Source organism: Dryobates pubescens, chromosome 24 (genome assembly GCF_014839835.1).
Source record: "Dryobates pubescens isolate bDryPub1 chromosome 24, bDryPub1.pri, whole genome shotgun sequence".
In the NCBI taxonomy this organism is placed as follows: Eukaryota; Metazoa; Chordata; class Aves; order Piciformes; family Picidae; genus Dryobates; species Dryobates pubescens.
Window position 1 is genome coordinate 2,748,274 of NC_071635.1, and position 22,973 is coordinate 2,771,246.

General features: G+C 50.4%; 2 protein-coding genes across 2 annotated transcripts; both read left to right on the forward strand.

The window, feature by feature from the left end:
* The first annotated feature begins 193 nt into the window (after window positions 1-193).
* Window positions 194-4,480, forward strand: JCHAIN (joining chain of multimeric IgA and IgM). Its single transcript, XM_009911743.2, has 4 exons — window positions 194-288; window positions 3,047-3,182; window positions 3,965-4,045; window positions 4,230-4,480. Exons 1-4 carry the CDS (start codon window positions 225-227, stop codon window positions 4,429-4,431), a joined length of 483 nt encoding a protein of 160 aa, XP_009910045.2. The 5' UTR covers window positions 194-224; the 3' UTR covers window positions 4,432-4,480.
* Window positions 4,481-8,710: 4,230 nt separating this feature from the next.
* SDAD1 (SDA1 domain containing 1) lies at window positions 8,711-21,091 on the forward strand. Its single transcript, XM_054172742.1, has 22 exons — window positions 8,711-8,979; window positions 9,139-9,243; window positions 9,328-9,426; window positions 9,579-9,689; window positions 10,798-10,869; window positions 10,960-11,060; window positions 11,213-11,270; window positions 11,605-11,679; window positions 12,265-12,366; window positions 12,532-12,601; window positions 13,186-13,289; window positions 13,850-13,907; window positions 14,425-14,483; window positions 14,673-14,749; window positions 15,234-15,331; window positions 15,680-15,756; window positions 16,098-16,230; window positions 16,936-17,030; window positions 17,580-17,773; window positions 17,867-17,951; window positions 18,300-18,461; window positions 20,831-21,091. Exons 1-22 carry the CDS (start codon window positions 8,890-8,892, stop codon window positions 20,879-20,881), a joined length of 2,076 nt encoding a protein of 691 aa, XP_054028717.1. The 5' UTR covers window positions 8,711-8,889; the 3' UTR covers window positions 20,882-21,091.
* The last annotated feature ends 1,882 nt before the right edge of the window (window positions 21,092-22,973 follow it).

The following is a 22,973-nucleotide window of genomic DNA, read 5'->3' on the forward strand; positions in this document are numbered from 1 at the left end:
AAGAGGATAAAGTAGCATACTGACAGTGCAACCCCCTGCACCGCTGGAAGGCAGAGGAGTCTGTCGCTGCAGGAGCCTGGTTTCAGTCCCCAGCTCGGGTGCTGGCTGGCTGGGCTGTTTATTTTAGGAAACCAGTAAGAAACCAGTGGCTGTATCATTTGCACACACCCTTATAGGCAGGCACAGGCTCTCCCCTGGTGTTCTTCAAAAGAAGGGAAGGCAGGATGAAGAGCTCTTTGTTGCTGTGCCTGGCCTTGGCTGGCTCCTTGGGGATCACCCTTGTGGCAGGTAGGTGAGAAATGAGGAGCATGGAAAAGTGCTGAACATTTCAGTGATGGGGTTTGGGGTAGTCAACTGTTACTGATTCTAGCAGCCAAAGATCAAAGCTCCAAGCCTGCTCAAGCAGACATGCTTCAGGGGAGCAAGGACACCTCAGTGTCTCTGCACCACAGAGCTCTGTGCTTTTAATTGCTGCCTTGAGGCTCAAAAAGTGATGAGGAGCTCCAAGTGTAAGACTTGATGGTTAGCCAGTTTGGATCAGCATTCTGAAGCACCAACCAGCAGACATCCATGCTTGTTTCCCCTCATGCTTGTCTGTCTCCATGCTTGTTTCCCCTCATGCTTGTCTGTCTCCATGCTTGTTTCCCCTCATGCTTGTCTGTCTCCATGCTTGTTTCCCCTCATGCTCAGCAGGGCCAGAGAGGGGATTCTGCCCCTTTGCTCTGCTGAGACCCCACCTCCAACCCTGCCTCCAGTTCTGCTGTCCCCAGCATAAGAAGGACACAGAGCTGTTGGAGTGAGTCCAGAGGAGGCCACACAGATGATCCAAGGGATGGAACACCTCTGCTGTGAGGATAGGCAGAGGTAGCTGGGGGTGTGCAGCCTGGAGAACACAAGACTGGGGGGATAGTAGAGAGAGAGGGAGAGGGTTTGTCAAAGATCATAAAATCCTGGAATGGCTCAGGTTGGAAGGGACCTCAGAACTCATCTACTCCAACCCAGCCTCTCTTGCACTGCTGGCCACACTCCTCTTGATGCAGCCTAGGGTTGAGGAGGGAGGGGACAGCCCAGTGCTGGAAATGGTGCAGAAAATCCCACCTGCAGACATTAAGAAATGCTGTATTTAAGCCCTTCCTCCTCAGAGGGGCTTTATAAGGGAATCAATGGAAGCATTGCCCAGAAACCTCTCTTTTGTCTTTTTTTAGTAATTCATAATTTTACTTCAAAATGTATGTGGAGTTCCTGCAACTTTTATGGTTACTGAAGGCAAGAGGATTACCCAAGGAATTCAACCAGGACAGCATTTTTAGAGCACAGTCAAAAAAAAGAAGCCCTGCATATTCATCAAATGCTAATAGGAGTTTGGCTGCTGAATTCCAGCCTGCTCCCAAAGGTTCTGAGGCAACTCCCCAAGCCAAGAGGATCTCACTTGAATATTGGCTGTGGATTAAGGGCTTAGAAAGAGCTGCTCACAACACAGCAGTTAGGGACAGCAGGGGAAGGTCTGCGTGAAGGGCAAGAGCTGGAGACTTTCTGTAAGACAAAAGGCTCAAGGAGGCAAAAGCTAAAGAGGCTTTTTGTAGTAAGGGAAATGTTCTGCTGAGTGGTGAGTTGGCAGGCAGGAAGCAAGCAGAGCAACAGGGACTGGACTAGAGTATGGACACCATCCCTGGGGGCTCTGCCAGTCAATGCTGCAGAGGACTTGTCCTCCTTTGGTCTTGCAGACAGCTTGAAGCTGCTGCCAGGAGTGGCTAACAAGAAGGAAATGCACAGCTGAACGTGGGGTGCACAGGCTGCTCCTCCTGCCAGCTTTGCTGTTGCTCCCACAGGCTTGGAGCACCATCCCTTCCACCCTACAGCAACAGAGGCTGCTTTGAGCACCATCCCTTGCACCCTATAGCAACAGAGGCTGCTTTGAGCACCATCCCTTCCACCCTATAGCAACAGAGGCTGCTTTGAGCACCATCCCTTCCACCCTACAGCAATAGAGGCTGCTTTGAGCACCATCCTTTCCACCCTACAGCAACAGAGGCTGCTTTGAGCACCGTCCCTTCCACCCTATAGCAACAGAGGCTGCTTTGAGCACCATCCCTTCCACCCTATAGCAACAGAGGCTGCTTTGAGCACCATCCCTTCCACCCTATAACAACAGAGGCTGCTTTGAGCACCATCCCTTCCACCCTATAGCAACAGAGGCTGTTGTTCCTAAACCCAGCAGCTCTGGAGGTGGTTCCATGTTGAACAGCATGCTGAGAGTGCAGCAGCTGTACCCAAGCTGGTTTGTCTCTATTTGAGTAAGAAGTAGTCTGCAGTTTTCCCTGCAAACCACAAGGGCCATGAGGTCCTCTTGCCTTTCCCCACCAGGTCATCAGCTGCCTTCTTGCTGTAGTGTTTCTTGGCAGCTGTTCCCTCAGGGACCTGGAGGACCAAACACCACTTAGAATGGATGCATCTGCTACTCTGGCAAGGTCAGAGGTGGTTATTTAGAGGCCAGATCCAAACTGGGGGTCAGAGTGCTGGGACAGTCCTGAGAGAGGAGCCGGGTCCCCTCCAGTAAGGAGACTTTCCTCCTCACTTGGCTTTCTGCTAGAGCATGTTTCAAAGTTTTCCTTCTTGACCCATCTGTGTGAAGAAGAAAGGCTGAGAGCCCTGGGGCTGTTTAGCCTGGAGAAGAGGAGCCTGAGAGGGGATCCTTTTAATGTTTAGAAATATCTGCAGTGTGGCTGTCAAGAAGGGTCCAGGCTCTTTGCAGTGGTGTCCTGTGACAGGGTGAGCAGCAACAGACCCAAGCTGGAACCCAGGGAATTCCACCTCAACATGAGGAAATATTTCTTTGCTATAAGGGTGCTGGAGCCCTTGAGCAGCCTGCCCAGAGAGGTTGTGGAGTGCAGCTTTCAAGACCCACATGGATGCATTCCTGTGTGACCTGCCCTAAGTGAGCCTGCTTTGGTAGCAGGGTTGGACAGGATGATCTAGAGAGGTCCCTTCCAACCCCCACCATTCAGTGATTCTGATGACCCTAGGGCTGCATATCCTGTGCTTGCAGGCTACCCCTGGTACTCTGAGGACAAGGAGCATGTGCTGGTCAATAACAAGTGTCAGTGTGTGACAGTGACCTCCAAATTAGTCCCCTCCAAAGAAAACCCTGAGGAAGAAGTCGTGGAGAGAAACATCCGCATCATGTAAGTGGCAGAGAAGTGCTGCAAGGGGATGGGGAGCAGGGGGTGAAGGGCCACAGGAGTTCCCTTTCCTTTGCATGGTTTCCCATGTCCTGGCATTGATGAACTCTTATCTGAGGGCTGTTTTCTGTGGTATCTGGGACAGTTTCCTTTTGGTTTGTGTTCTTCTAGCTCACAGGACCCTATCTGGTGTTTGTCCCTTCAGACACAAGGAGCAGCTCCATGCTGGAAGTGATCCAGTGGTAGCTTCACAAAACAGGCTGGGGAAGCAGAGTGGAGTATTCCTGCACTCAGTCTGATCTGAAATCAGACTGGGCCCATGGCTCTGGATTCCCTGACCTGATAGAAAGGCAGATCTCAGCTCAGGAGATTTTGTCCTCTTTACTGACACAAAGTTTACAGAAGGGTCTGTGTCTCTTGGAAACATGGAGCAAGCTCAGAGCTGCAGGAGTTCTGGCAGAGCTCACAACAGGAGAAGCACTAAAACATCTCTGCCTAGGTCCTGAAAGTGTCAGGTATCTGCCAGCAGACAGTGTGGAAAAAACCCCCCATAAATTATTCCCACTCTCACCTTGAAAGTGGCACTTTCAGAACTCCCAAAGTCCTCCCAGGGAGGGTTGTTGCCTTTGAGGGCACCAAAGGGCCAAGATGTCAGTCCTGGGCTTTGCAATGGAGAAGGGGCAGAATGGAAGTGATTTGAAGAGCAAGATGAGAGTTGTTCACAGCAGATCAGTCCCCTGTTTAACCAGCAGCTTTCATGAGTGACTCTCTTCCCTCCTTTGCAGAGTGCCCCTGAACGCTCGGGAGAACATCTCTGACCCCCTGTCCCCTCTCAGAACCACTTTTGTCTACCGCATGACCGAGCTGTAAGTAAACTTACTGACTTCATTTCCTGACCTCCCTGCAGCACTGCCCACAGCAGCTCAGAAAGGTGTTTGCAGGCCAGCAGAGAAGGGCAGGCAGGCTCACAGAGCCTAAGCTCCATGTTCTTCCAAGCCAAGGAGCGGTTACCTCCACGAGCTCCCTAGCGCTGTTCTCCATCTCTTGCAGCTGCCAAAGATGTGACCCTGTGGAGATCGAGCTGGGTGGAGAGACACACCAGGTCCAGCAGAGCACCTTCTGTAACCAGCCTGAAACCTGCTACACCTACAACAGGGACAAGTGCTACACCTCCACCGTCCCATTCCGCTACAAAGGGGAGACCCGGAGAATCCAGGCGGCCCTGACCCCCGCCTCCTGCTACGCCGATTAGCCCCAGCCCTGCTGCACCACAGCCTTGTTGCACTCAGTGTTCCCTCCCAAAACACGGCCAGAGCTCTGCAGCACCGGACAGCAGCGTCCAAAATTCCAGCTCCCAAAGTCATGCCACCTTGCCTCTTCCTACTGCTGTCCCCAGACCAGTGCCGTCTCCTCGGCGCAGCTCCCGGTTGTCCCCAGCTCCGTTCCCATACCCCTAGCACACATCAGCAGCGCCACTGTGAGGGTCTCAGATGTTCTCCCCATGCAGACCAGATCCTCAGCAGGTGGAGATCAGTAATCCCCTCGAGGTTAAGGGAACTACCCCAGCCTACAACACTGGGGAATCTGTCTTTGGGGCAGTCTTCTGTCGGTCTTCATCTGATCTGCTGCTGAGTGTGCAGGTACTTCCCTCCCTAAAGCAAACCTCTGCACAGCCTTTACCCCAGACCCTTTGGGAGGAAAGGGGAGGGATGAGGCCAAGAATTCAAAGTTACTTTACAATTGGGCATTCTAGATCCTTCTGGCACTATGGCAATTGCAAGCTTCTGGTTTCCATGCAGTTGGAGATCAAAAGATGTTGCCACCCCAAAGCATTCTGCAAAGCTGCCAGGACCTCAGCTGTGCCAGGAATAGCAAACTCTTGCAGGGCAGCTCGGGTGCTTCCCTTGCCATGCTTGCTTACTGAAACTGCTGCCTTCTTCCACCCCTGCTCCCCATACCAGTCATTAAAACACTCAACTTGGCTCAAACTTCTTTTCTTATTCCTCACTTTGCTTTTAAAGCTTCAAGACCTTCTCTGAAGGGGATTCAACTGCCAGAGCAGGACCCTAGTTAGGACTTCATTCCTTCTTTCAGAGGCTTTTCCATCATACAAGAAACCCTCCCCATGCAGAGGGGCTGATTCTGCATTGCCCTGACGTTTCAGCCTGTCACCCTTGGTACTGCCCATGGAGACATCACCCATATGAGTGCATAAGGTGTCCAGCAGCACCTCTGGACAATCAACTGCTGCCAGGTGTTGATTGTAAAGCCTGAGGCTGTGCTGAAAACAATAAACCAGCAGCTCTCCTTTTCCCATAACTGTAGCTGTGTTAGTGAAACATGAAATAAACTCTTTCTGCAGCAGCCTCTGTGTGACATTCATAGATTCAGAGAGTGGGTTGGGTTGGAAGAGACCTTCAAGATCATCCAGTCCCAACCCCCTGCCATGGGCAGGGACACTTCCCACTAGCCCAGGCTGCTCAAGGCCTCATCCAACCTGGCCCTGAACACCTCCAGGGAGGGGGTATCCAGGACCACCCTGAGCAGCCTGTTCCAGTGTCTCCCCACCCTCACTGGCAAGAATTTCTTCACAGAATTGTCAGGGTTGGAAGGGACCCCAAGGATGATCTAGTTCCAACCCCCCTGCTATGGGCAGGGACACCCTCCACTAAATCAGAGGAAGGGTCCCATAAGAACGTGAGAAAAAGCCAAGTCACTAATCATATTCTTTCCTCCTTCACAGCAAAGTTGGAATGTCTCCCTAAATAGCTGCTTAGACTTACAGGCAAAGCCTCCAGAAATACCAGGACAGAAATATTGCCATGTACTTGCAGAAACTGTGACAGATTGAGGCTGAACTGCTTTCTGATTTTAGGCTCAGCTCTGCACCACAGAGCTGCTTCAGGGCCCCGTGACTCAGTGCAAGATCAGACTTGAAACACTCAAATAGTGCCTAAATCATTCTTGAAATTGTAATCTGCAGATCAGAAGTGAGCCTCAGCACTGGGAAAAAGGGCCTTTGAGACAGGTGTGCTGGGTGTTTAGGCATTCACATACAAGGTGGCTATCCTACAGGGGGAAAAAAGCAGTCTTGTGGGGGATGAATTTTGAAGAGCAAAAGGAGGACTGAGATAAAAATTATGATGAAAACTTGGAAAAGCCTTCTCTTCCCTCCTTCCTTCATGCAAAAGGAGGCTAAGAGACCTCAGACACTCATGAGAGGCATGCAGGAAGAGGAAATCAAAGCACAGGCTTTTCCAAGGGGCTGCAAACAAGTTTTGCTTAGATGATCTTAGGCAAACAGCCCCTTAGAGAGAAGGGGAAAAGCTTTCAGACTCCCCCAGTGCTGTTCAGCTTTAAACTAAATCAAGATTCATCCCACTCATCTTTTCTGCAAGGGAGAAGCCCACACTGACAGCCCTGCCTGCCCACCCCTTGGCTCTGGATTGTTGTAAGTAATTCTTTGAACTTTAAAAACTGAGCTTGCAAAAACCTCACTCCCTTCATTATCATCATGGAATGGCTCAGGTTGGAAAGGAACTCGGGGATCTTTTACTCCAAACCCCTGCCATGGGCAGGGACACCTCTCAACCTGACTGGGCTGCTCCAGACTTCATCCAGCCTGGCCCTGAACACCCCCCAGGGAGGAGGCAGCCACAGACTCCCTGGGCAGCCTTATTCCAGTCTCACCACCCTCACACTGAAGAGCTTCTTCCTCAGCTCCAGTCTAACCCTGCTCTCCCTCAGCTTCAAACCATTTCCCCTGGTCCTGTCTCTAGACACCTTCAAGAAAAGTCTCTCTGCAGCCTTCCTGCAGAATCCCTTCAGCTATTGGAAGGCAGCTCTAAGGTCCCCCTGGAGTCTTCTCCAGGCTGAACACCCCCAGCTCCCTCAGCCTGTCCTCATGACAGAGCTGCTCCAGCCCTTGGATCACCTTTGTAGCCTCTTCTTGGACTCACTCCAACAGCTCTGTGTCCTTCTCATGGTGGGGCCCCAGAACTGGAGGCAGTATTGGAGGTGGGGTCTCAGCAGAGCAGAGCAAAGGGGCAGAATCTCCCATCTTGCACTGCTGGCCACACTCCTCTTGATGCAGCCTAAGATATGCAGTACAGTAGCAGCAAAGGAATGTCCCTGCAAACCAAGCCAGCACTGGAAATCCTCTGGTGCCATCTAGATCGCTTTACAGCAGCTGTCACCTGCGATCGCTCTTCTCCCACTAGAGCTGCAACTGACTAAGCACTTAAGCAAGGCTATCACTCCAACATCACCCGGCTTTGCTGAGCAACAAAACACTGCTACTACCTCGTAAGTAATTATGATTCTGCAAATCATTGATGAGTCCCAAAATAAATATTTGTGTGGGGCTTGCAGAGTTGTTCCTTTTGCTTAAACGAGAGGAGCACTGACTCTCTGAGCAGCTACAGAAACGCAAGAATTAAGTCCAGGAGGACAAACTCCCTGCAACAACTGAAGCAAAACAAAGCTAAATTTATCCTCTGTAATCCCTGAAACAGTCTCATTCATTCATTTTTAAGAATCTTGTAAAAAAACGCCACTTAGCTTACCCAGGAACACCTCCATCCAACTGACACCCACCAAAACAAAGTGAGGCTTTCCCACCTGAATTTAAGCATTCCTGGCTTAATTAGCTTATGGAAATCAGACCAATGAGAGTGCAGGAGGGGAAGGGCTTAGGATATAAAAGCTCACCCTGGGCAGCTGTTTAGTTTAGTGCTTCCTTTTACTGTAAAGGAACCAAGGAAGTTGTAGGAAGCCTTTTAGGGCTGCTTTGGACTCCAGCAGGTTTCTTGAATTTATGCCTCATTGTTTGCTGATGGGAAGTCAGGATAAGTTTCTGGACAAGATTTTGCATGTCTCCTATTATCATGTTACTAGCTATGATAAGCCTGCATGTTTGTTCTCAAGTAAGAAATTATTTTGCTTCTTACAACTGTCTCTAGTATTTATAACATCACAATGAAAAGCTTTTTAGCAAGGGGAGTCTTGGCTCAGGCAGACTGAATGACTACCAAAAGATGAGATGCTTCCTATGTAATCTATGGTGGCTTTAATGCTGAACCTTCTCTCTCCAGGAGAAGAATTTAAATTTAGTGCAATGAATTAAGTAGCAGTATAATGAATTAGGTAATTAATGGAGCATGTGTGCAAAGATCTGTGATGTGAAACCAAACAGGCACTCACACAGAGTTGATTTAATTGTGCAGTTAGAGCTTATGGTGTGCTGCATGGGTGATTTATCATTTCATACCCAGTTCTGCAGAACAGAAATAAAGCAAATAGCTCAACTTCATTGATTTTGCATGCTGGGTGAAGGACAGGGGACTGTTGTGTCAGTGTTCTGGGAGTGAGGTGATGCGAGTGAGGGTGAGAAATCAGTCAGAAACTACAGAGGGGGAAAAGCTGTTGGCCAAATTCCCCTCCGATTACTTTTACCTCTGACAGGGCTGGCAGGAAGGAGAAAGATACCGGCGAGGATCTGGGTTTTGGCTGCTTTCGCCTTGAGGGAAGTGAGGGAGCAGCTACCGCCAGGCCGCGGGGAGGCGCTGTGGGAGGACGCGCCTCTCACTGAAGTTTGTCCCTCGGCGGCGCTGGTTGGTGAGGGGCGGCCCCGCATGGCGGCGCCCAGCTGATCGCTCGCGTGTTCCCGGCAGAGGCGGCTCGGCGGGGCCGGCACCGGCTCGGAGCAATCATGTCGGGCCGCCAAGGGAACAAGCTGCCGAGCAACCTGCCGCAGCTGCAGAACCTCATCAAGCGGGACCCCACCTCCTACACCGAGGAGGTGCGGAGCCGGGGGGCGGCGGGGGGGAGACGCACACGACTGTGGCGGGGTGGGGGTGAGGCGGCTGCTCAGGGAAGATGAGATGGTGTAGGGGGGCGGCTGCTGCTGGTCCTGCTCAGCAGCTGGTCCCGCTCAGCAGCCGCCCCTCTCTGTGCTCAGTTCCTCCAGCAGTACCACCACTACCAGTCCCATGTGGAGATTTTCACCTTCCAGCCGGACAAGCCCAGTAAGGACCTGGCGGAACTGGTGATGTTCCTGGCACAGGTAAGGGTGGCTCGCACCTTCCCAGGGGCGTGAGGGGACCCAGGGCTTCTACCGGAGAGCTCAGCCACATGTGTCTCTGCCCAGATCGCCCACTGCTACCCGGAACACATGGCCAGCTTTCCTCAGCAGCTGAAGGAGCTGCTCTCCTACCACCACACGGTCCTGGATGCAGACCTGCGCATGGTGAGACCCCCAGAGGGAGGCGTTTGCGGCAGAGCACCTCCCGTGCTTACAATACGCTCTTTGCATGCGAGAGCGGAGGAGTGGGTTTGTGTCTAACTTCATAACGATGGGAAATGGATGAAGTTTGGGCTCTGCCTGTTTCTCCCTTACAGACCTTCTGCAAAGCTCTGATCCTGCTGAGAAACAAGAACCTCATAACCCCAACGAGTTTGCTGGAGCTCTTCTTCCAGCTGCTGCGGTGCCACGATAAGCTGCTCCGAAAGGTGAGCTCTGCTCTCCAAAACCTTGGCATCCAGTGGGCTGACACCAGCCTGGCAGAAGGAACCCAGCACTGGCAGGCAGCTGTTCTCTTTCCTTGGTTACAAAGGAAGAGTTTTTAATGCAGCTCTAGTTTTGGGGCAGCTGATGGTGCTAGAAGCAAGGAGGATCTGTTTGGTTAGTAACAAAGCATGCTGCTGTCAACATCTTAGCCACCTTGCAGGCCTTTGGAATTGAGCACCTTGGATGTGTCTGCAGGTGGGAAAGCATAATGAAGCTGCTTGTCAGAGCAGGCCTGACTGAATTCCCTGTGAGAGGAAAACAAAACCCAAAGCAGCTGCTAGCCAAAGCTGCATTCCAGGTGTTCTGCTATAGAAGTGGAACTGCTTGCTCTGTGCCCCCAGCAGCACTGCAGTGGCCATCAGGCCATGCCTGAATGAAGCAGGGGTGGGATGATTTTTAAGCAGTGTTTTATGTTGTTCTTTTTCCTGCCTTACTGCAAGTCTGCTTCTTAAACACACCATAAAAAGCACTTGAGATGGTAAGAGAGAAATTCTTGTTCTACCTGTGACTTAGTAAAGCACTCTTGATGGTGATCAGTTGGCCTCATTTTAGTGCTTAGATCTTAGGGGAGGGCTGCAAAGATGATCTAAGGGCTGGAACACCTCTGCTGTGAGGACAGGCTAAGGGAGCTGGGGTTGTGTAGCCTGGAGAAGAGAAGACTCCAGGGGGACCTAAGAGCTGCCTTCCTCCAGGTTCCTCCAGGAAGGCTGCAGAGAGACTTTCAATGAGGGTGTCTAGAGGCAGGACAAGAAGGAATGGTTTGAAGCTGAGGGAGAGCAGGGTTACACTGGAGCTGAGGAAGAAGTTCTTTACTACAAGGGTGGTGAGACTCTGGAGCAGGCTGCCCAGGGAGGCTGTGGCTGCCTCCTCCCTGGGAGTGTTCAAGGCCAGGTTGGATGAGGCCTTGAGCAGCCCAGTCTGGTTGAGAGGTGTCCCTACCCATGGTGGGGAGGTTGGTGTAGATCTGAGGTCCCTTCCAGCCTGAGCCAGTCTGTGATTCTGTTCTCTGCATGGCTTGTGTAGCTGACTCCCTGTTGTCTCTCTTTACAGACTTTGTACACTCACATCGTGTCTGACATCAAGAATGTCAATGCTAAACACAAAAACAACAAAGTGAACACAGTAAGTAATGCAGCATTCAGCTAAGCTTCACTTTAACCTCTTGAGACTGTGGAAAAACCTCTAATGAACATTCCCAACCTTCTTTCTTAGACTCTGCAGAACTTCATGTACACTATGCTGAGGGACAGCAACCCCACTGCTGCCAAGATCTCCTTGGATGTGATGATTGAACTTTACAGGAGGAATATTTGGTAGGCCTGGCAGGCTCGTGGTGGTGCCCCCTTCATGGGCCAGCCACTCCATGTAACACAGGGGACAATGACTTCAACAGGAGGTTTTATTTTCTGGGAATGCCTTGAAATTACCAACCCAAGTGAAAAGGTGATGGTTTGGTTTGTTGCAGGAATGATGCCAAAACAGTGAATGTCATCACCACTGCCTGCTTCTCCAAAGTAACAAAGGTGAGGACAGAATCACTGCAGCTGGACTGGGTTACAGGTGGACTCCATCTTCAAGGTCTTTTCCAACCTTAATGATCCTATGAATTTGGTTTGTAGAATGATAGGAGGAGAATTTGTCTTCAAACTTATTCCAGGCACAGTGGAGGCTCAGCTGCTGTTTGCTTCTGTTTGTCCTTGAGAATGAGGGACAAAACAGGACTCTAAAGCACCTGCAGCTTTCAGCCTGTGATTTGCTCTCCTTTAGGGGAGTTTTGAATGACCTCAGGTGTGGATGTGAGACTGTTGTAAGTGCCCTTGTTTGTCCTGTCCTACACAAGCTATCTTTGCTTCTCAGGTACTAGTTGCTGCTTTGAAGTTCTTTCTTGGGAAAGATGAAGATGAGAAACAAGACAGTGACTCAGAATCTGAGGTGGGTGTTAGGATTAAGTCTTTTCCTCCTCTGTCTTCAGACTGTCATAGGTCTGGCATCCTGGTGACCATGGCTCTGCCAATCTGCCTGCTCCTGTTACTTAGTTTTCCATCTTGTTTCCTTCATATGTTTCTACACCTCACAAGTTCAGTGCTTTTGACAGCTTGCTCCTTATAGCAGGATGCCTTGGCTGGCTGCCTGAAGACAATGCTCAAAGCTCCTTTGCTTTCCTCTTCTTGTGAAGGCAGCAGCTGAGCCAAGCAGGGGCTCTTAGTCTGGTTCATGAAGACACAACATGGGTGGATGTATCATGTAGAGTTGTGGGAAGGGGCTTTCACCTGATGAATTGGTTTAGTTATCTGTCCTCTTTCGGTTTTTCCTTTGTGTTCTGCTTCCTCTTCATGTTCAAGCAAACACCATTCAGGCACCTGCAGGAGGCTAATAGTTTTCCTCTGATGCAATTGAGGAAGAGGGAGATTTTTCACTACCTAATCCTGGAAAAGATTGATGCTTTTTCTTTCTGATTCCAACCTGAAGCCTGATAACCACCTGAGGCTTCTTTGCCTTCTTTCTTTCTCTCTCAAGGATGATGTTCCCACAGCCAGGGACCTGCTGGTGCGCTATGGAACCAACAAGAAAACCACCAAGCGCAAGAAGAAGCTGGAAAAGGCCATGAAGGTCCTCAAGGTGAGGAGAGTGGCCTCTGCCTTGCCAGCTCTTTGCCTTAACCCTTGTTAAAATCAAGCTGCCTCAAGTGAAGAATGGTAGCCAGCAGCTTGGGGCTGGAGCATTTGCAGCTGCTCATGGAAAGGCAGAAATAGATTAGATGTCTCCTTTGCTTTTGCCATGCAGAAACAGAAGAAGAAGAACAAGCCAGAGGTGTTCAACTTCTCTGCAATTCACTTGATTCATGATCCCCAAGGTGAGCATGTGTTGCTTTTTGTCTAAGCAATGGTGATCCCAGACACTGAGGTTCAGAGACAACCCTCCAAGGAGAATGGAAGGGACAAGGAGGTGGATCTGTGGCAGTGTGGCACCTGCAGTGTGCTCTAGCCTGGAGGTTCTTTAGCACTTCACAAGAGTGAGATCACTCTGCTGTGCTGGTTGTGGCAGGACACTTGTAGAAGGACAAGGAAAGAGTAATCTTGCATCATCTGCTCCAGGTTGCTGCAGATCAGGATGTGGCTTCCTACTTCTTGTATGTGCAAAGGCTTTAATTTGGTGAAGAGGGAGTAGTTTACCACAGCTTGGCTTCAAAAATGGGTTTCTCTTCCTAGTCTAATACCACTTGACTTGCTCTCAGGCTGATCTAATGAGTATCTGGGCATTTTAGACCCATCTAAGCACATGAGAAGAAAGATGACCCCTTGGGAGAAGTGCTCTGGTCACCTTTTACCTTCTGTGAGAGGGCACCAGGGCTTAAAAAGCCTCAAGCTGTTTCCTTTTTGTGACCTAACCCCACTGTGCTCTTGGAGCCTGCCACAAACCTGCTCTTACTTCTTCCAGACTTCGCAGAGAAACTGCTGAAGCAGCTGGAGAACTGTAAAGAACGGTTTGAAGTGAAGATGATGCTCATGGACCTAATCTCTAGGCTGGTTGGAATACATGAGGTACCTGCTTCTGGTTTAATAATCATAGAATGGTCCAGGCTGGAAGGGACCTCCAAAGCTCAACTCCCTCTGCAGTGAGCCAGCACATTCTCAACTACACCAAGGCTGCCCAGAGCCTTGTTGGGCCTCACTGTGAATATTTCCAGGGATGGGGCTTCAACCACCTCCCTGAGCAACCTGTTGCTGTGTTCCAGCACCCTCATGGTGCAGAACTTGTTCCTCACACCCAATCTAAATCTTCTGTTCTCCAGTTTGAAGCCATTGCCCCTTGTCCTATCAGCACAGGCCATGGTCTGATGGTAGCCAGCCTGGTTTGGTGACATGCTTGTGCCTCTGGAAAATGAGAGTTCTGAAATTCAGAGCTTGGGATTGAGCCTGCTCTTTCCCTTGTACAAGTCATTTCCTCATCTCCATGTCTGTCAGAGTCAAGACAGGAGAAAGTGCCATACAGTAAACCCCAAGGCATTTGGAGAGGAGGCTGTATGGACTGCTTCACAACTTGGCCTAAGGGGCTGTCTGTCAAGACAGGAAACTAATCTGTTACACCTTCTTTCCTACAGCTTTTTCTCTTTAATTTCTACCCCTTTGTTCAGAGGTTCCTACAGCCCCATCAGAGAGGTGAGTAGCTACTAGTAACTGTTGTAAGCAAGTAGCAGTGGTGTGGCAGCAAGTAGGAATAGTTCAGAGTGTGGGTGAAGAAAGCTAAAGGCCCTGACTGCCAGAAGTGCAGAGTGCTTTGGAATTTTATGGAAGCTTTGTGCACTCTGCTCCTTCACTAAGTGTTTGAGAAACTGCATCTGTGGAGTAAAATCCCAGTCCCTGGTTCCTTGCAGATCCTGAGCAGCTGAGCAATGCATGACTGCCATGTGCTGTCTTGGTTTACTGCTGTTTAGCCCCAGTTCTAGAGCACTTCTTTCTCTTAGATATCTCTTGAGAGCCTGCACTGCTGCTGGGGTGCAGACCAGATGAGTTCCTAATGCTTGGTGGAAGAGAAGAAAGTTGTCCCAAGTAACTCCAGACTGAGGGGCCTTTGAAGCTTAATCTGAGCAGCTTTGAGTTAGCTGATAGATGTATGTTGGCCAGAGGGAGCTGCAGCAATGGACTCTGACATCTTCCCTACCTTCTCTTCTTCCAGAAGTGACCAAGATTCTTCTGTTTGCTGCCCAGGCTTCACATCAGCTTGTCCCACCCGAGGTCAGTGCTCCAGCTGGGCAGTGTGCAAATGGAACTGAGTGCATTTGTGGCAGGGGGAAAAGGGGATCTGGGCAGAGCCTTTGTCTTGAAAAGCTGCTGGTGATTTTTAGCTGCTTTGTTAGTAAAGTGCAGCCATTTTCACAAGTTCATTAGCCATGCACTGAGCTGAGCCTTCCTCCTCCTTTCCAGATTGTCCAGTCAGTGTTAATGACCATTGCCAACAACTTTGTCACTGACAAGAATTCTGGGGAGGTCATGACTGTGGGGTGAGTACAGAAGCTTACAAATAGAAACAACTCTGAATGTGGACAGAAGAATTTTCTTTCTGACCCACTTTCAACTTCTTCCTGTCACTCATCCTGTGCTTTGAGGAACCTGCTTGAATAAAAAGGAGTTAGGATAATATCCCAGCTTAAACTTTCCTCCTTGTTGGCAGTTTATGGTTGCTTTAAGACCTGCTTGTTGATTTTTATTTGGTGGTGGTGGCTTTGTTTGGTTTTTTGTTTTCCTGTTTGCCTGGACCCAGACTTCAGTCCAGACCCAGAATTTTGAGGCTTAGGATCAGACAAATGAGCTGGAGAGTAGAGTATGGGTCAAAGCTGGAGGGAGAACCCTGGCATGGAGAGCTCTTTGTGGTGGTCTGTTACAGTAAATGTTGTATAAATGCTGTTGCAGATGATTCAGTCTGTTACTGGGCCAGCTGTGCTCTTTGCTTCCAGGAATAATAATCCTTCACTTCCCATTTCTCAGCATCAATGCAATAAAAGAAATCACTGCGAGGTGTCCCTTAGCCATGACTGAAGATCTGCTCCGTGACCTTGTCCAGTACAAGAATCACAAAAACAAAAGTAAGATGGGGCTTAAATCTTCTCCTCTGTCATCTGCTCCTGGTTACAGCCCTCACAACAGTGAGGTTTTAGTTGTTGTTGTGGGCTGAGAGGTTTCATTTTCCATGTCTGGTGCATTTCTCTCTTCTGAGAGAGACAAAAGAGTCAAGGGGAGTTGTGGCAGGGGAAGTGACCAAACTGAAGATGATAAAACTGCCTGTTAAAGATTTAGCCCTGAGGAAGAGCTGGATGCTGCCCTGGAGAAATCAGGGAGCTGTAGCTAAGAAAAGGCATGAGCAGGAGTAAATGCTGATGGGTTGCTCTGATTCCTGCTGTTTGCACTCACTCCTGACTCTCTTCTCTGGGTAGATGTGATGATGTCTGCCAGAACCCTGATACACCTCTTCCGTTCTCTGAACCCGGAGATGCTGCAGAAGAAATTCAGGGTGAGTGCTGCTTTAGTCCCCATGAACTGAGGGCTCTCATGCTCGAAAATGAGCACTTGACACAAGGAGGTGCCTGAGTTCTTCCCCTGACTGCTCCCTTGCTGCTTTCTGCTGTGGTGTGCTCTTTATTTCAAGCTTTACTTAGCTCTGATTCTCCAGGCTCCCTGACAGAAGGGTCATGCTTCAGAAGCTCAGCTACCTTCCTGGAGTCTTCAGTAACTGAAGATCTCTTACTTCATCAGCCAGAACCTTTTCCACCTGCTGCTCTTCTCCTCCCCCAGATTTGTTCATGGGTTTAGGGGCATGAAAATGGCTTTAACATGTGCTTTGTTAATTTACAGGGCAAGCCTACTGAGGCTTCCTTGGAAGCCAGGATTCATGAATATGGGGAACTGGATGCCAAAGACTACATTCCAGGAGCAGAAGTACTGGATGTGGAGAGTCAAAAGGAAAAGGGAGGAACCCAAGAGGAAGGTTGGCTTTTTCCTTTGACACTTCTTTCTTTGAGCATTGCTGTCAGGAAGATCTTACTTGAACATCAAACTGGATGCTCATGCATTTTGTTGCCTGCTCTGATGTGCTGCATGGTTTGAACATCTGTTTGGCCATTATCAGTGCACCCTTAGCAAGTCTGCTGATCACACCAAGCTGTGTGGTGCAGGGGACTCTCTTGAGGGCAGGGATGGCATTCAGAAGGATCTTGACAGGCTTGAGAAGTGGCCCAGTGCCAACTACATGAGGTTCAACCAAAGTGCAAGGTCCTGCAGCTGGGTTGGGCCAATCCCAGGCACAAATCCAGGCTGGGTGTAGAGTGGGTTGAGCAGCCCTGAGGATGTTGATTGATTGAGCAGCTCCCCAGGAGCCAGCAGTGCCTCATGCAGCCCAGCAGGCAGCTATGTGCTGGGCTGCAGCCAGAGAAGTGTGGCCAGCAGGGCAAGAGAGAATTCTGCCCCTTGATTCTGCTCTGCTGAGACCTTGTGGGATTGACCTCCAATCCTGCCTCCAGTTTGTCCTGCTGCCTCCTAAAAAAACCCTTTTTGGGTATATTATAAACCACTGAAAGATTAAAGAAGCCAAATACTGTTTCATTCCCTTGTGTGAATGCTCCACACAACCTGTAGCTCAAGCAGTTAAGCAGGATCTGTATTAACAGTTCTGTGCATTTCTTCCCTTGAGCAGATGGATGGGAAAGTGCTAGTCTGAGTGAGGAAGATGATGAAGATGGAGAGTGGATTGATGTGCACCACTCCTCAGATGAGGAGCAGCAAGAAGTAGTAAGTTCTAAGTGTCTTCTACCCCAGATAAAATGAATCTTCTTACAGCAGAGTAGATGTTCTTGCCCTGTACCTAAACAGGGCTGTGGAGTAACTTGATAAGAATTAGTGAGGCCAAAGTTCTGTCATCTGTGCTGAAGAAAACATGATGGCAGAGTGAGGAGGACAGATGGGGCAGTTCTGTCCTAGTGCCAAGTTCCTTCAAAGCTGTAACATTTGATGCTTTTATTCACTCTGAAACAATGGAGTTGGATGTACCTTAATCTTACATGCACCATGTGGTGTTAGAACATGGTGGTTGTGTCACCAACCCTGGATGTGTTTGGAGGTGGTTTGGATGTGGTGCTTGGGGACATGGTTTAGGGGTGAACCTTGCAGAGTAGGGTTACTGGTTGGACTTGGTGGTCCTGGGGCTCTTTTCCAACCTGAATGTTTCTGTGATTCCGTGACCAGCACTGCCCCAGGGTAGGTGTTTGGGAGGGGAGGGTCACGGACTGTGGCACAGAGATGGTTTCAAAGCTGTGGATGACTCTTGTGCTCTCCTGAAAGGCAGAGAAGGTGAAAAGCATGCCCCTGGAGGAACGGAAAGCCAAAGCTGCAGCAGTCAGTACGAGCAGGCTGCTCACTCAAGAGGACTTCCACAAAATACGCCTTGCCCAGCTCTCCAAAGAGGTCAACGCTGCGCCCGGCAAGTCTGCGAAGAGGAAAACCATTGACATCGATGATGAAGAGGAGGAGGGCAGGTAGGACCTTTGAGACACAAAGGGTCAAGAGGGCATCTGCTGCTTGCCAGATGAAGTTGTGTGATGGATGTTTTGTTGGATTTCTGTGTGCAGGGGAGAGTTGCTTTCGCTTAGAGATATCGAACACCTGCACAAGAAGCCTAAATCAGACAAGGAGACCAGGCTGGCAACTGCAATGGTGAGGAGCTCAGCTATGCCCCAGACTCTCTAGATTTGGGGTTGGGTTTGTCTCCTGCAGGAGAAGCTGGTGGGGTTGCAACTGTAAAATGAATGCCCAGCTGCCATCTACACATCTCAAAGTTTTATGTATGTCTGTGCTCCTTGTACCACACAAGCTGTTGGTGGTCACAGGTGATAATAAAAAGACACAGCCAGTTTTCCCTGACTTAAATACAGCTGGCATGGAAGAATGCATGAGGCACACGCACAGGGGCACTCTGAGCCTGGATTGGTTCCTGCCAGCAGCTGGTGTTAACTGTGGGGAAAGGCAAATGACCCCCTGTCGTTGTTACACTCTTTATTCTAGGCTGGAAAGACAGACAGAAAAGAATTTGTGAAAAAGAAAACAAGAATTAATCCTTTTGCCAGCTCTTCCAACAAAGAAAAGAAGAAGAACAAGAACTTCATGATGATGAGATACAGCCAGAGTGTCAGGACAAAAACTAAACGTTCCTTCAGGGAGAAACAGGTAACATGCCCTGCTGCAAAGACCTGGGGCAGTCTGAGCAGGGCACAGAGTGCAGCTGAAGTGCTGCCTATCCTGTGCACACAATCACTGAGGTTGGAAAAGGCCTCTTGGGATCAAGTCCAGCTAAGTTGTGGCTGGTTAATTTGGTTTAACTGCTCCCAAGGAGTGTGGGCTGGGTGGCTTCCCTTGAACACTACCCTAGAGGAGGTGCCAAAGGTGAAGAATGCTATTGTCAGCTCCTTTTAATATGCACTGAGGAGCAAGCCCTGTTGTAAAATCCTGTGTAGGTTAGGAAGGCAATGATCACAGGATGTTAGGGGTTGGGAGGGACCTCAAAAGATCATCCAGTCCACCCCCCCTGCCAGAGTGGGGTCACCCAGGGCGAGTCACACAGGAATACATCTGGGCAGGTTTTGAACATCTCCAGAGGAGTCTCCACAGCCTCTCTGGGCAGCCTGATCCAGGGCTCTGCCACCCTCTCAGTGAAAGTTTTTCCTTATGTTCACATGGAACCTCCTGCTTCAGCTTGCACCCATTGCCCCTTGCCCAACCACTGGACATCACTGAAGTGATGATGTGGTTTGTTTTCACTTGTATAGGTTAAAGATCCTATTAGAGCCCTGACTGCAATCTTGTGCTAGAAGAAAGATATTCTGGATATGGAGGAGTTTTCAGGATGAGCTTTTAGTTTCTTCACCCTAGTTTTTCTGACTTTTCTCCTGTTCCCATCTTCTTATGGACATGTCTGTCCTTCCCTTGCAGACAGCTTGCCATAACTGGACTTAAAGCACAGCCATAAATGCTGCTTATCACCTATTTGAAACTGCTCCAGTGATGCACCTCAGCTGGGGATAATGCCTGAACTGGGTGGCAGTTGATAGCAGAGCAATTGTGTAGCAGGCATATTAGCTTGCCCTGCTGTGTTTCACCTTGGCCAGGGTCAGTTTGTGCTAACAACAACAGTCTGCCTTAAAATCCCTTTATATAAGCTGGCAGCTGGCCAGCTTGGGCTTTATAGGTGTTAGAAAACTGAGCTCCTTTGCACAAGTTCATAGGATCCACTTATGCAGGGGTCTTGTTTCTCTGTGGTGTTAATTTCTTGTTGCCTTGCTAGGCCCTGTCTTCTGCTAGATTGCATTCAGATGCTGCTTTTACAGACCCTCCTTGGAGCTGCTTCCAGGCTCCTATCATTGGGCTAATGTCTGTTTGCAATTTGTGGCCTTAAGCAGCCACAAAGAGTGAGTCAGAACATCTCAAATTGGGTTACACAGGAAGTCTTGGACTGATAGCCTGTGTGAACTTACCCTAAATGAGGCTGACCACACTAACCCAGCTCTCAAAGCACACAAAAATGGTGCAAACTAACAGTCCAGGCACTTAAACTGCTCTTAACAATGCTTCTTGCCCTTGGCTCATTTTCCCTAAGAAGTTATCTTCTATGGTTTCAGTCCTCACTCCTAATCAGTATTTCAAGTTTAAGTGTAACAGCTCAACAGTGACAGAAGACTTTCTTGTCATACTTCAGTGAAAAGTTAGGCCCAAGCATCAGTTCTGACCATCACTTGGAAATAACTGTTCCCAAGTGGCTTGGAGTACCACAGATGCAGGCTGCTGTGTCCTGCTGCCCTGTGAGGCGACAGATGAACATGAACCATTGTTTGCAATCCAGAGCTAGATCCCCTTACCAAAACAGGTCTGAATTGCACAGCAAAATCTGGTTAGAGTGATAGGCAGACCCTCTAGCACCCTTCCTTCCCCTCCTTGAGAAGAAGCTTTGTAATACTCTTTCACAATAAGCCATTTAATCCTCCTTGCCTCTCAGCTGGACTGGAGTTTTTCTTCATCTCTTCTAATTGAATGAGTCAGTGGGAGAAGAGTTTGTTCCCCTCATGGGTTATATAGGATTTGGTAATGAGACACTGAAATATTTTGGGGTTTTTAGGGGGCTCAACACTGTAATTGTCCTATGGAGTTGAGCTGAATAACCACAGCACTTCTGCCACTCCAGTCACTAGCATTTGCCATTTACTGCTCACAGTTTTGTCATAAAAGCACAGAATGGGTTTGGGTTGGAAGGGACCTTAAAGACCATCCAATTCCAACCCCTTGCCATAGGCAGGGACACCTCCCACCAGCCCAGATTGCTCAAGGCCTCATCCAGCCTGGCCTTGAACACCTCCAGGGAGGGGACATCCACAGTTCCCTGGGCAACTTGGGCCAGTGTCTCTCCACCCTCACTGTCAAGAATTTTTTCCTAACCTCCAATCTAAGCTGGAGCAATTTTTTTTGAGGCTGAGGAAATGGAGATGGGTTGTGATGTGATAGTGTTGTCTCCTTACCTGAATATTCCCCTCTTGTTTGATATTTAGCTGGCTCTTCGAGATGCACTTCTGAAAAAGAAGAAAAGCCTGCTGAAGTAACAGTCAGGGGGGGAGTGTTTCATCACCCTGCAAGAAACAGCCCTTGGGACACTGAAAAGGGACTGAAATGCCTTATGGAAGTATCTCAAGTCTGTTCAGAACTGCATCCTGGAAGCTGCTAAGCTGTTGGACAGACAAAGGAAGCCTTAATCCTTGCAGGATTTGTTTAAAGCATTCTGGGGGGGAAGACAATTTCTCTTTAGTTATAACTTCCAGCTGGTTTTGTATCTAACTCTTAATGTACAACCTATTGTGAATAAAATATTATACTTGAAGCAATGGTTAAATAATGGGAAAGAAAAGAAGTGGAGAAGTTACTAGAATGAACCAGAGTGTTTTCTATGTAGTGTGTTCAGTAATGTTTGTGTCTCTTACAAATGTGATTTGACAGACTAAGCCATTTCTAAAAGCAGGTTTTTACCTGATTAGTAGAAGGATGAGGCGATTATTATTACAGGTAAGGTTAAGTGAACAGCTCTGGGCAAGATCACTTGTGGTTTGTGAAGAATGGCATTGGGGTATGAGAGACAATTTTCATGTTGTCATTTACAATAGCTGGACAACTATGGAATTTTGGGGTGGCATTTGCTGGTGCACAAAAACTGACTGCTGGGGGGGAAAGGGAGATGCAATTTTTGTGTGTTGTGCCCTTAGGGCTTTGACTCTCCTCTTTTCCCTCCTTTATTGCCTTGCAGGGGGCAGTATCTGTCCCTTCTCAGCCTCCACTCCCCTGTTTAAACAGCAGTGCCCTGCCTTGTTTATAAACTATAAGGCAAATGAGTCCTTAAGGTTGGAAAAAAATTGAGGCCAAACCATTTCCCTGAGGGCCAAGTCCACACATTTCTTGAACACTTCCAGGGAGGATTACTGTGCCACTTACAATAAAGCCTTCTTCCTGCGCCCCAGCCTAAAGCACGGGAGGCACGAAACAGATGCTACCCCTTACTTTTGACCCTCCTTTTCCTTGTGTTTTCATCCCTCAGGCGCTACCTCTCGTCCCTGCTGCGCCGGCAGTGCTTGGGGCGGGTGCGGCGGCTGTCCCCGGGGCCGTGAAGGGACGCAGCGCTGCGGCCCGCTGCCGGCGGTATCCCCTTCCGAGGCGACCCGCCGCTCCGCGGGCAGGGCTGGGGCCGCTGGTCCTCGCCTCGGGGCGGGTGTCTGTGGGGGGCAAGCGTCTCCCCGCTCTCAGCGCCCCACAGCAGGGCCGGGGCCGCTGGTCCTCGCCTCAGGACGGGTGTCTGGGGGGGGCAAGCGTCTCCCCGCCGTCATCTCCCCACAGCAGGGCTGGGGCCGCTGGTCCTCGCCTCGGGACGGGTGTCTGTGGGGGGCAAGCGTCTCCCCGCTCTCAGCGCCCCACAGCAGGGCTGGGGCCGCTGGTCCTCGCCTCAGGACGGGTGTCTGTGGGGGGCAAGCGTCTCCCCGCCGTCATCTCCCCACAGCAGGGCTGGGGCCGCTGGTCCTCGCCTCGGGGCGGGTGTCTGTGGGGGGGAAGCGTCTCCCCGCTCTCAGCGCCCCACAGCAGGGCTGGGGCCGCTGGTCCTCGCCTCAGGACGGGTGTCTGTGGGGGGGAAACGTCTCCCCGCCCTCAGCCCCACAGCAGGGCTGGGGCCGCTGGTCCTCGCCTCAGGACGGGTGTCTGTGGGGGGGAAACGTCTCCCCGCTCCCAGCGCCCCACAGCAGGGCTGGGGCCGCTGGTCCTCGCCTCAGGACGGGTGTCTGTGGGGGGGAAACGTCTCCCCGCCGTCATCTCCCCACAGCAGCGCTGGGGCCGCTGGTCCTCGCCTCAGGACGGGTGTCTGTGGGGGGGAAGCGTCTCCCCGCTCCCAGCGCCCCACAGCAGGGCTGGGGCCGCTGGTCCTCGCCTCAGGACGGGTGTCTGTGGGGGGGAAGCGTCTCCCCGCCATCATCTCCCCACAGCAAGGCTGGGGCCGCTGGTCCTCGCCTCAGGACGGGTGTCTGTGGGGGGCAAGCGTCTCCCCGCCATCATCTCCCCACAGCAGGGCCGGGGCCGCTCGAGCTCGCCGCGGGGCGGGCGCGCGCGGGAGGCGCCTCCCCGCCCGCAGCGCCCCGGGGCCGCCGCCATGTCCCGGCC

Bases quoted from the DNA above. Each gene is read 5' to 3' on its own strand.
- SDAD1 (XM_054172742.1), top strand. From the start codon at position 8,890: ATGTCGGGCCGCCAAGGGAACAAGCTGCCGAGCAACCTGCCGCAGCTG. The intron at 15,757-16,097 runs GTGAGTGCTGCT...GTTAATTTACAG, and splicing joins TGCTGCAGAAGAAATTCAGG to GGCAAGCCTACTGAGGCTTC. The intron at 16,231-16,935 runs GTTGGCTTTTTC...TCCCTTGAGCAG, and splicing joins GGGAGGAACCCAAGAGGAAG to ATGGATGGGAAAGTGCTAGT.
- JCHAIN (XM_009911743.2), top strand. From the start codon at position 225: ATGAAGAGCTCTTTGTTGCTGTGCCTGGCCTTGGCTGGCTCCTTGGGG. The intron at 289-3,046 runs GTAGGTGAGAAA...CTGTGCTTGCAG, and splicing joins GGGGATCACCCTTGTGGCAG to GCTACCCCTGGTACTCTGAG. The intron at 4,046-4,229 runs GTAAGTAAACTT...CATCTCTTGCAG, and splicing joins GTCTACCGCATGACCGAGCT to CTGCCAAAGATGTGACCCTG.